The sequence below is a fragment of the Dendrobates tinctorius genome, unplaced genomic scaffold (genome assembly GCF_039654945.1).
Source record: "Dendrobates tinctorius isolate UK_male_01 unplaced genomic scaffold, ASM3965494v1 ptg000044l, whole genome shotgun sequence".
Lineage (NCBI taxonomy): Eukaryota > Metazoa > Chordata > Amphibia > Anura > Dendrobatidae > Dendrobates > Dendrobates tinctorius.
In genome coordinates this window covers 15533030-15546344 of record NW_027361712.1, presented here as the reverse complement: position 1 = coordinate 15546344, position 13315 = coordinate 15533030, and the positions used below count along the sequence as shown (strand labels likewise).

The following is a 13315-nucleotide window of genomic DNA, read 5'->3' as shown; positions in this document are numbered from 1 at the left end:
AAGTTACCCCATTTTGGAAGTTATACCCCTGCCAAATGTGAAAGGTGACTTATGCACACTGGCGTTCAGAAGCGAGGGGGGCATTTGGATTTGGGAGTGCACAATTTGCTAAATTTCTTTTGGCAGAGCCTTTGTGCTACCAGTAACATTGAAGCCTCTTATATTTCTGTTAACAGAATGACAGACCTGAGTGGGGACGTTTTTTGTGGATTGAATTGAAGCTTTGATTGGGAACATTTTTCATAACGTTTGTGATCACATTTATCTGGCGCTCTACGCTGAGCACATACTTTGGGGTTTCCATCTAAATCTCCGAGCTACATGACAGATGAAACCCCTGAGGGATCCATTCACTATAATGAGGCAGCAAAGTTACTCCGGATTCCGCCTGACCCAGGTTCAGCGTTGTCCTTCCTTTCAGAGGTGCACAAAACTATGGTGGACTGCGTTTTTATACACGCCTAAAAAGACAGACACCGCTGGATCACAGGTCCTATGGCATTCACAGTGCCTCCATCTGCCTCCTTATAGGGAATCTTCCGACGGTGGTTCTGTCCAAATCACGTATTTCAGAGATTTACATGGAAACCCCAATGCAAGCGCTCAGCATAGAGTACAGGATAAATGTGCGCCAAGACTTACTGCGATCTTTGTAGAATGTACAAATCCACAGCAGGTGAAGTGGTTTTATTTTTTACACCGTACGATATAAGTGATTAGACGACTTCCTTCTTCGGGTCGGTGCGATTACAGCAATACCAGATTTATATCCTTTTTATATATTTGGCTGCTGTCACACACTAAAAGACGCTTTTTTTCCCAAGTAGTAGTTTTTTTTATCACCATATTTGGAGAGCTATAATTTTTGCATCACCATATTTTGAGAGCTATAATTTTTCAATATTTCGGCCAATAACCAAGTGAGGGCTTGTTCTTGTTGTAGTTCAAACTAACTTTTTTATTGGTACCACTTTCGGGCACATTACAATTTTTGATCGCTTTCTATTCCAATTTTTGTGGAGGCAGAATGAACAAAAACCAGCCATTCAGGATTTTTTTTTTCCTCCATTCTGCATGTGGTAAAGTTGGTAAGGCAGCTTTATTCTTAGGGTTAGTACAATTACAGTGATGCCACATTCATATTTTTTTATGTTTTGGCGCTTTTACACAAAAACTTTTACAGAAAAAAAATTATTATTTTTGCAATTCTTTATTTTTTTTGCGGGACATAATGATGTTTTCACTGATACTATTTTTATTTATTTTCATCTTTTTGATCGCATTTGATTCCACTTTTTTCAAGCGGTATGTTGATAAAGTATAATTTTCTATTTTGTATTTTTATTACGGTGTTCACTGAAGGTGTTAACTAGTGGGACACTTTTATAGATCAGATTGTTTGTGAAACCAAAGTAGTGGTTTTTTTGTTTGTTTTTTTACATAAAAATGTGTATTTATTAGTGGATCTTTTTTATGTAATTTTTTTTACGTATTTTTTAAAAAATGTTTTTTTTACCTAGTCCCTTTATGGGATTTTCACTTTGATTGCAGGTATAATGCATTGCAATGCACTAGCATGCTGTGAGCATGGTCTCAGAGACTTTCTGTAGCACGACAACCCTGGGTCACCATGGCAATGATAGGGCCCCGCGATGATGCAGATCTGAAGGCAGAGGGAGCTCCCGTATTATTATTACTAGTAATAATCGACAGCAGAATGTTTGGAGGAGCATTTATTTCAGGGCAAACATATACAACAGGCTAGAACAACACAATCTCGTTATAATACAAACAAGCTGGCAAAGGTATGGAGAACAGTCCTCACCGCAGGACCCCTGGGATGCGGTACCTCAGCAGCTGAAACTTATAAAGGACTGAATAGGGAGTGTGTAGTGACTCTTCAGCAACCCCCTCTAAGTGCAAGGACCAAGTGTAGCACTGAACCTCCTTGAATCTTATACTCTAAAGCAGTCTTCTCATCATTCCTATTATGGAGAAAAAGATGATAACGTCAGTCATTTTGGTATTTTATGCTAGCCAGAGTTCATCAAAGTTTTAATATAACAGATTTTGAGGATTTTACAATTGATTCACCAATGACTTCTGCTTCACTAATATGGCAATCTAATAGGCAACGAGTAGTCAAAAGCCTTCACAATGACCTATAGCGAGTGGGTATGAATTATCTTTTATATGAAAAGTAACACTTATCATGCATATAACACCCCCACACACATGGAAGAATCATTAGCATTTTACTCAACTTTCTCGCCTGAGTATTTTGTTTTACTTACAGTACAGACCAAAAGTTTGGACACACCTTCTCATTCAAAGGGTTTTCTTTATTTTCATGACTATGAAAATTGTAGATTCACTCTGGAGGCATCAAAATTATGAATTAACATGTGGAATTATATAATTAACAAAAAAGTGTGAAACAACTGAAAATATGCTTATATTCTAGGTTCTTCACAGTAGCCACCTTTTGCTTTGATTACTGGTTTGCACACTCTTGGCATTCTCTTGATGAGCTTCAAGAGGTAGTCACCGGTAATGGTTTTCACTTCACAGGTGTGCCCTGTCAGATTTAATAAGTGGGATTTCTTGCCTTATAAATGGGGTTGGGACCATCAGTTGTGTTGTGCAGAAGTCTGATGGATAAACAGCTGATAGTCCTACTGAATAGACTGTTACAATTTGTATTATGGCAAGAAAAAAAGCAGCTAAGTAAAGAAAAACGAGTGGACATCATTACTTTAAGAAATGAAGGTCATTCAGTCCGAAAATTTGGGAAAACTTTGAAAGTGTCCCCAAGTGCAGTAGCAAAAACCTTCAAGCGCTACAAAGCAACTGGCTCACATGAGGACCGCCCCAGGAAAGGAAGACCAAGAGTCACCTCTTCTGCGGAGGATAAGTTCATCCAAGTCATCAGCCTCATAAATCGCAGGTTAACAGCAGCTCAGATTAGAGTTCTAGCAGCAGACACATCTCTACAACAACTGTTAAGAGGAGACTTTGTGCAGCAGGCCTACATGGTAAAATAGCTGCTAGGAAACCACTGCTAAGGACAGGCAACAAGCAGAAGAGACTTGTTTGGGCTAAAGAACACAAGGAATGGACATTAGACCAGTGGAACTCTGTGCTTTGGTCTGATGAGTCCAAATTTGAGATCTTTGGCTCCATCCACTGTGTCTTTGTGCGATGCAGAAAAGGTGAACAGATGGACTCTACATGCCTGGTTCCCACCGTGAAGCATGGAGGAGGAGGTGTGGTTGTGCTTTGCTGGTGATACTGTTGGGGATTTATTCAAAATTGAAGGCATAGTGAACCAGCATGGCTACCACAGCATCTTGCAGCAGCATGCTATTCCATCCGGTTTGTGTTTAGATGGACCATCATTTACTTTTCAACAGGACAATGACCCCAAACACATCTCCAGGCTGTGTAAGGGCTATTTGACCAAGGTGGTGAGTGATGGGGTGCTACGCCAGATGACCTGGCCTCCACAGTCACCAGACCTGAACCCAATCGAGATGGTTTGGGGTGAGCTGGGCCGCAAGTGGTAGGCAAAAGGGCCAACAAGTGGTAAGCATTTCTGGGAACTCCTTCAAGACTGTTGGAAGACCATTTCCGGTGACTACCTCTTGAAGCTCATCAAGAGAATGCCAAGAGTGTGCAAAGCAGTAATCAAAGCAAAAGGTGGCTAATGTGAAGAACCTAGAATATAAGACATTTTCAGTTGTTACACACTTTTTTGTTAATGATATAATTCCACATGTGTTAATTCATAGTTTTGATGCCTTCAGAGTGAATCTACAATTTTCATAGTCATGAAACTAAAGAAAACTCTTTGAATGAGGTGTGTCCAAACTTTTGGTCTGTACTGTAGGTTGTCCAGTCATATTTGAAGAAAAACTTTACTTACACTTTATGCTTCTGTTGCCAGCCACCATTTTAATAACTCTACCAACTCAATGAATGAATGAAAAATCGCCTTCTTAACATCTGAAATGTAAAGTGCTGCTGAATATGTCGGCGCTATAAAAATAAAATTTATTATTATTATTATTATTATTATTATCATCCACAGGCCGAAAACCTGTCCTTGCCTCACATTCTCACACAAGTGGATCTTCACATTAAGATCATTGTGGGTCATATCTGCGGTATTAGTCTGCAGCCCAGGTCAATAGAGATGTCAGCAAGTGATCATCAGAAAATCACCTATTGTTTAAAATAAAGTTTGTTGTTTTTTTGGAGGCAATTTTCTTCCACATCACAATTTGTAAAAAATAAAATACATTAAAAAAAAAATGCAATTTTCACACTGGCCACTTCAGCTTTGAGGAAATCCACAACTACATTAGCAACACAACACTAACTCATACACTATCTTTTGTATTGAAGCAACTAATGAGTGTGTGCAAAGGTCGCTGTGAAGAGAGGGAATAGCAATGGAGTAGCTGTGACATCGCTAGCTGTGAAAAGTGGATCCTGTGTATAGAGGTTGTTACGTGTTACAGAACCACATAGCACCCAGAATATGTTGTGCAGTTATATGTATGTATAATAGGTTCTATGTGAGATGCATGTCCCTAATGCATCAGCCCACAGGCTGCGCCCCTGGGCAGAGGGGACACGATATTCTCCTTTTGTCCGCCCTCCCCCCACCTTTGTAATTCCCACAGTAAACATCGGCAGGCTCCGGCCACCTGTGGTTTTTGTAATGCATGTCTGGCCTGCCGCTTTTCTATTGGCCTGCCCTCTGTATCTGTGTAATATATTCTGTGTCCTGTGAGTGAAGTGTTGTCAGACTGGAAATACGTGGAGAAGCAGTGATCTTTTATATGCGCCCATGTAACCAAGGAATTCCAGCCAGCGTCATTCATTCAGACTCCAGCCAACGCAGAGCGGACCTCCGAAAACACGGGGTGGTACGCCAGCCTGGGTAGACCCCGTTACACTGGTGGCAGACAGCGGGATTTGATACCCCTTCTACAGGAGGAAAGGAATGAATGGAAAATAACTACCAGAAGTTAAAGAAGACTACATTAAAAGATCTGGTGGAAGCCTGAGTGTTGATCGCCAGCAACAAAACAAAAGCGGATTTGATAGCAGCCATCATGGAACATGACAGTGCAGCGCCCCCCAATGTGGAGAAGACCGAATTCAAGAGGGAGGTAAAGAACAGACTGGCGTTCTATGGCCTAAACCCTGCAGTAGAGATCATACGAGAGGTGATGGCTGATGTGCGTACTGATCTGAAGGAAAAGATGGCCGAGCGGACCAGGATAGAGCTAGCCAAGATGGAGATGGCAGAGCGGACCAAAGTGGAGCTGGCCAAGAAGGACATGGCAGAGCGGAGAGAGGAGAGCCAGCAAGCAGGGGGAGCCCGTTACAGAGGCGTCATTGTATTTCTGCCTGTGATCATAGGAAAACCTCTGATACCTTCCTGAATGAAACATGAAGTGCGAGTCTAAAATGTCCCAGTGGCCAGTGTGAAAACTGCAAGATTAAGTAAAATTCATCTATTTACAGGCCTAGACTTAAGGCACTTCCATCAATACAAAATCCCACAAAAGATAAGGAAGCAAATGCCAAGTAAAATAAATATTTTATGGAAAAAAAAGATTTAAAAAAACCACCTTACATAAAATCACTTTTAACCCCTTAATGACCGGAGCTTTTCTCTGTTTTCGTTTTTCCCCTCCCCTTCTTTCCAGAGCCATAACTTGTTTATTTTTCCATCAATATGGCCATGTGAGGGCTTATTTTTTGCGGGATGAATTGTACTTTTGAACGACACCATTGGTTTTACCATATAGTGTACTCAAAAATGGGAAAAAAAATTCCAAGTGCGGTGAAATTGTAAAAAAAAAAAAGTGCAATCCCACACTTTTTCTTTGTTTGGCATTTTTTCGAGGTTCACTAAATGCTAAAACTGACCTGCCATTACAATTCTCCAGGTCATTACAAGTTCATAGACACAAAACATGTCTAAGTTCTTTACTTTTTTTTTGATCGGGCGATTCTGAACTCGGCGATACCTATTGTGATTTTTTTTATTGTTTTATTTTGAATGGGGCGAAAGGGGGGTGATTTAAACTTTTATATATTTTTTTATATACAGTATATTTTTAAAACTTTTTTTTTTTCTTTTGGCATACTTCAATAGCCTCCATGGGAGGCTAGAAGCTGCCATAGCTCGATCGCCACTGCTACCATACAGGCGATGCTCAGATCGCCTCTATGTAGTTGAATTACAGCACTGCTATGAGCGCCAACCACAAGGTGGCGCTCATAGCAATGCGGCATCAACCACCATAGAGGTCTCAAGGAGACCTCTGGTTGAATGACGACGCACCGATGACCCTCGATCACGTGACGGGGGTCAGGGGTGCGCGGAAGCGCACGCTAATTGACACTGGGAGCGTTTGACAGCGGCATTTAACTAGTTAATAGGTGCCGGTGGATCGCGATTCCACCCGTGGCTACTGCGGGCACATGTCAGCTGTTCAAAACAGCTGACATATCCCGGCTTTGATGTGGGCACACCGCCGGAGCCCACATCAAAGAGGGGTTTACTGCCATTGGATGTACTATTCCGCCAATGGCAGTAAGGGGTTAGAGGAGATACAGATGCAAGAATAAACTGACTACACAGTACACAGACAACATAGCAATGCCTAAATGCTCAGTGTCATAATAGGTATTCATTCAAAGCCCAATAATTGATACAGGGATCCCAATCAAGGCAAATCTCTTGAGCATGAATGAACAATTTGCTGCCATTGGATGTACTATTCCGCCAATGGCAGTAAGGGGTTAGAGGAGATACAGATGCAAGAATAAACTGACTACACAGTACACAGACAACATAGCAATGCCTAAATGCTCAGTGTCATAATAGGTATTCATTCAAAGCCCAATAATTGATACAGGGATCCCAATCAAGGCAAATCTCCTGAGCATGAATGAACAATTTGTAACAATAGAGATCCACATATGCCAGTGTGTATTCAATGAACAGTCAGTCCCATAAGCTTTTATATATATATATATATATATCTCTCTCTATCTCTCTCTATCTATCTATCTCTATCACCACTGGAATGTGGGGGTTCCACATTGAACAATATTAATTTTTGAGTGCACCACAGACAGTCTAGCAGCAAAATGTGCATATATTCAAATATATATATAGTTAAGCATAATCAATAGAATGGAATGCTGTAATCAAAAAGCATGCACAAATAGTTGTAGGCTAGATTAATGTCCAGAAAAAACACCAAAGAGTATAGAGGAAATATATTCATGCACATTATAAGGCACAGTGGCCATGCATCATAAAGCTGTCAGATAGGTAATACAGACTCCTATAAAGTGCAACAGATAAGTCCAGTATATTGGTAACAAGATGTAGCAGCAACTAAGTAAAATGTGCATAGTGTATATTAGGCTGAATGAGGCATATTACCCGGTAGTGCAGTGCTGAGCAATTTGTGCATGGTTTTTAATTACAGAATTCTATGCATTACGCTTAATTTTATATATATATATATATATATATTATTGTTGTTCAACTTGGAACCCCCACATTCCAGTGGTGATTATATATATATATATATATATATATCTCTATGGGACTGACTGTTTATTGAATACACTCTGGCATATGTGGATCTCTATTGTTACAAATTGTAACATTGTTCATTCATGCTCGAGAGATTTACCTTGATTGGGTATCAATTACTGGGTTTTGAATGAATACCCATCACGACACTGAGCATTTAGGCATTGGTATGTTGTCTGTGTAGTCAGTTTATTCTTGCATCTGTATTTCCTTTCAATGTGATTTTATGTAAGGTTTTTTTTTCCCTTTTTATGATTCAATAAAATATATTTATTTTACTTGGCATAAGCTTCCTTATCTTTTGTAGGATTTTACAAGTTTTAGTAGTTTTTTCGTTTCTTTTAAAATACAGATTGTGATCTGAAAGCATTAAAAAAAAAAAAAAAACACATTTAATACATATTTTAAGCAATAGATCATTTTACGATGATTCACTCCCTTTAAAATACATACTCTTCAAATATCCTCATACCAACTTGTAAGCAGCAAGTATGATGGGATTAAAAGGGTATTCCCATCTCCAAGCTCCTATCCCAACATTTAGTAGGTGTAATATTATCATTATTAGCAATTTACCTCCAATTAGAAATGTAGTATAGTTCAGCTCTTCAGCTATGTTGCTAAAGCTGGGTTCACACTGCGTTATGGCAGTCCGTTAATGCCGCCATAGACCCCCCCCATTATGTGGCGCATCGCGACGTATGCCGTAAAGCAGTCTTATGATATTTTGGTCTTTGATGATATGCTTATACAGTGGGGCAAAAAAGTATTTAGTCAGTCAGCAATAGTGCAAGTTCCACCACTTAAAAAGATGAGAGGCGTCTGTAATTTACATCATAGGTAGACCTCAACTATGGGAGACAAACTGAGAAAAAAAAATCCAGAAAAATCACATTGTCTGTTTTTTTTTCATTTTATTTGCATATTATGGTGGAAAATAAGTATTTGGTCAGAAACAAAATTTCATCTCAATACTTTGTGATATATCCTTTGTTGGCAATGACAGAGGTCAAACGTTTTCTGTAAGTCTTCACAAGGTTGCCACACACTGTTGTTGGTATGTTGGCCCATTCCTCCATGCAGATCTCCTCTAGAGCAGTGATGTTTTTGGCTTTTCGCTTGGCAACACGGACTTTCAACTCCCTCCAAAGGTTTTCTATAGGGTTGAGATCTGGAGACTGGCTAGGCCACTCCAGGACCTTGAAATGCTTCTTACGAAGCCACTCCTTCGTTGCCCTGGCGGTGTGCTTTGGATCATTGTCATGTTGAAAGACCCAGCCACGTTTCATCTTCAATGCCCTTGCTGATGGAAGGAGGTTTGCACTCAAAATCTCACGATACATGGCCCCATTCATTCTTTCATGTACCCGGATCAGTCGTCCTGGCCCCTTTGCAGAGAAACAGCCCCAAAGCATGATGTTTCCACCACCATGCTTTACAGTAGGTATGGTGTTTGATGGATGCAACTCAGTATTCTTTTTCCTCCAAACACGACAAGTTGTGTTTCTACCAAACAGTTCCAGTTTGGTTTCATCAGACCATAGGACATTCTCCCAAAACTCCTCTGGATCATCCAAATGCTCTCTAGCAAACTTCAGACGGGCCCGGACATGTACAGGCTTAAGCAGTGGGACACGTCTGGCACTGCAGGATCTGAGTCCATGGTGGCGTAGTGTGTTACTTATGGTAGGCCTTGTTACATTGGTCCCAGCTCTCTGCAGTTCATTCACTAGGTCCCCCCGCGTGGTTCTGGGATTTTTGCTCACCGTTCTTGTGATCATTCTGACCCCACGGGGTGGGATTTTGCGTGGAGCACCAGATCGAGGGAGATTATCAGTGGTCTTGTATGTCTTCCATTTTCTAATTATTGCTCCCACAGTTGATTTCTTCACTCCAAGCTGGTTGGCTATTGCAGATTCAGTCTTCCCAGCCTGGTGCAGGGCTACAATTTTGTTTCTGGTGTCCTTTGACAGCTCTTTGGTCTTCACCATAGTGGAGTTTGGAGTCAGACTGTTTGAGAGTGTGCACAGGTGTCTTTTTATACTGATAACAAGTTTAAACAGGTGCCATTACTACAGGTAATGAGTGGAGGAAAGAGGAGACTCTTAAAGAAGAAGTTACAGGTCTGTGAGAGCCAGAAATCTTGATTGCTTGTTTCTGACCAAATACTTATTTTCCACCATAATATGCAAATAAAATGAAAAAAAAAAAAACAGACAATGTGATTTTCTGGATTTTTTTTTTCTCAGTTTGTCTCCCATAGTTGAGGTCTACCTATGATGTAAATTACAGACGCCTCTCATCTTTTTAAGTGGTGGAACTTGCACTATTGCTGACTGACTACTTTTTTGCCCCACTGTATATTGGCTCATTTTATATAGATAATTGTTAGCCTTTTGCTCATATTACTATAGGTTATCACCATGGAACCTACACTCATGGCACGCCACATGCGGCCATATAACTTGTTATTATTGCTATAATGGCATATTTGTAATCATTGTCAGGACTTAGCATTGACACATGGTTTGCATATATGAATATCACTTTTTTTTTTGCACTATGTGCAGATTTCTATATGTGCCTTATGTATTAGTTAGCTCAACTATCATTGTTATTGATGGTGGATTTTCCACAGATTTGATTTATACTAGGGGGTGTAGTTTGATTGCTATGTATCCATATTTTTAATTGGTTTTAATGTTTGGTCATGTTTGCGGTACAATAAAGGTTTTTCTATTTTTCATTGTGGTTGTGCATACCATTATTGGTCTCGGCTTTTCTCTCCTTTTCTCACGTTTGTATGGTTTTGCACCCCATTTGCATATTTTTACTTCAATGATTTATAGATGTGCGCCCACTATTCTATTATCACGCAACGTGCCGTTATTCACTGACGGCGCCTAGGACGCGGCCTGCAGCATCTGAGGCTCAGTCACCGCTAGGTATCGATGGTAACGACCACTGATCTAGTGAGTTAGTTAGTGGCTAGTGGTTGTAACCATGGATACCTAGGCTACTGCAATGCCCTGCACATGGGGTACGTGACAGAGCGAATCAGAAGAACATTACAAAATTTCTAATTGGAGGTAATTGCTAATATTATGATTACACCTACTACATATTGGGATACGATCTTGGAGATGGAAATACCCCTTTAAAGGTAGGTTCCAGTTGGATAATTACTCAGGCTTTCAGTTGCCGATTTGGGTGCCGTAAATATGCAGTGTATTACAAGACTAATAAAAGGGATGACATTTTAATAAATGACCTGCGGTGCAGATTTTACGTTTGACAGCATTTCCGCAACACAGCGCACACAGCTTGGTGCAGTTTTGCCTTTCCAGGTGTTAGTCCAATGTAAACACACTCCAAGATAACATTTTTATTAATCAATCAGCGGCTGCATACCCATTTACTGATAACAGGCTGGTGAGGAACGGACATGTACAAAGATAATATATCGTTCAATAATAATCAAATGTATTTACATAGCCCTGGAGTGCACGTCATGGTGTTAGTACGATCAGTACTGATCCCAGTGACTGTCACAGACCTCCATGATCAGGATTGTGGTGCTGTACCTCCGCTTCATTCTACATGAGGTTGTCCATGGTTGATGAGGAGAACCTCCTAAGGGGGTTTTACACTAAGCAATATCGCTAGCAATATCGCTAAAACGTCACTGATTTTGTGACGTTATAGCGATATTGCTAGCGATATCGCTATGTGTGATACTTACCAGCGACCGGCTCCCCCGCTGTCCATCGCTGATCGCGCGAGAATGTCCGGCTCCATTTCTCGTCAGGCGCTTCCTGCTGAGACTTCCTGCTGTGACGACGAGCGACGCGTGGAGGCGGGCGGGAGGACGTCAGGATCGCTGTGTGTGAATGGTAAGTATCGTGCGCTGCGTCGCTGCTGCATCGCTGTGAGGTCTTTCTGTATGAAAGCTCACTAGCGATCATTTAGCGATGCACCAGCGATCCTGACCGGGTCGGATCGCTGGTTGGATCGCTGGTGCATCGCTAAATGTAAAAGGGCCTTTAGTGTCACTATCAGTTTGTAGAGTTTACTCTCAAAGAAAAAAAGCGTTTATCCAGATAACTGCTCTTTTCTCCAAACCTAAATTTCATGCACGGCGCCCCATACTAGAACCCTGTTGTTGGCCATTGCATAGCTTTGCAACAGTTTTTAACTAAAAGACACTGCTGGAAACTTGACCCCTAGCAGCCATGACCACAACATCCAGATTTCTATTGTTCAGTAGGAACACAGTGAATTGTTTGCTCAGCTTGTACTATGAAAAAGAAATGCTCAAAGTTGTTTACAGTGAAAGGGACAATGAAGAAAAGAAAAAAGTCTCAAGGCCCCGTCACACAGCGAGATCGCCAGCGAGATTGCTGATTTTGTGACGCCATAGCGATTTTGCCAGCGACATCGCTGTGTGTGAAATGGATCAGCGACTAGCCCCCCTGCCGGGTATCGCTGATCGCGCTGGAACGTCCTGGGCCGTTTTTTGATCTTTGGTCTCCCGCTGACCAGCGCTCATCGCTGCGTGTGGCAGCGAGAGACCAGCGATCAGCGACGCTGGTTTCCAAGGTAAACAGCGGGTATCTAACAGCCGCGGCTCTTAGATACCCGCTGTTTGCCCTGGAAACCAGCATGCACACTAGTTTCCAAGGTAAACAGCGGGTAACTAAGCCGCACGGCTCTAAGATACCCGCTGTATACATAGGAAACCAGCTTGCTCGCTGGTCCTGATCGCTGGTGGGTCTGTCTATGTGACAGTTCACCAGCGATCACCTATGTCCCAGCGATCCCATCCATGTCGGATCGTTGGTGGGATCACTGGGACATTGATACGTGTAACGGGGCCCTAAGTATGGTTTACATCACAAGAAAAAAAAATAGATCAAATCTTCAATTTGTATCGCATAAGTATCAAACAATTAAAATCTACATACTGGTGATAGGAAAAACAAACATTCTCTATAACTAAGGGCACACACAGTACCAGAAACGCATCAGAATACTTTTTTTTTATCACCAGTATGTGGATTTTATTGTTTGATACTTATGCAATAACATTTGAAGATTTTACCTATTTTTTGGATGTACCAATCAACTACTTTGCTTAGACTACGGTAATTTCCTGATGGTCTGCAGTATTTGAAACTGCACCCATTGTAAACCGAGGACAAATTTGATCATTCACTGCACAGGGAGCGATTTATTCACTCCTTTTTTAAGTATGGTACACATCACTTAGAGCAGACGTACCGGCACTTGTACTTACATTTGTTTCCCGCTATAGATAAGCCTCTGCTGTTGTGGAGGAATTCCTTCCTTTTCTTCTACTCGTTCTTTAATCCTTTCCACCTGTAGAGCATATATAATTTACTGAGAGGTGGAGCATGTATAGAGAACGTACTGTGCCAAAAAAATCTGTCATTAGACTGGTCTCTCAAATAAAGAAATGAAGATCGAAAGAAAGGACGTAGGGGGCCGACTCATCAAGGCTGGAGTCTCTTATGCCAGTCTACAAAAAGAACAAATTAAGCAGGGCCTATCTCGTAACTCATGTGGTGTCTACATGGCACAACCTGCCACCTGGGTTTTTTGCCTTCCTCTGGATCAACATGTTAGGGAAGGTTAGGATAGGATATGACTTAAACTAGATGG

At 41.2% G+C, this 13315-nt stretch overlaps 1 protein-coding gene across 1 annotated transcript in view; it reads right to left on the bottom strand.

Annotated features, from left to right (window-relative positions):
* Window positions 1–1718: 1718 nt before the first annotated feature.
* The window catches only part of NEDD8 (NEDD8 ubiquitin like modifier), a 44875-nt gene continuing 33278 nt past the window's right edge, over window positions 1719–13315 (bottom strand). The window contains exons 3-4 of the mRNA XM_073575355.1: window positions 12930–13012; window positions 1719–1985 (exon numbers count right to left, since the gene is read on the bottom strand). Of these exons, the coding sequence (XP_073431456.1) occupies window positions 1901–1985; window positions 12930–13012 (168 nt within the window). The 3' untranslated portion in view covers window positions 1719–1900. The remainder of the gene's footprint in view (window positions 1986–12929; window positions 13013–13315) is intronic.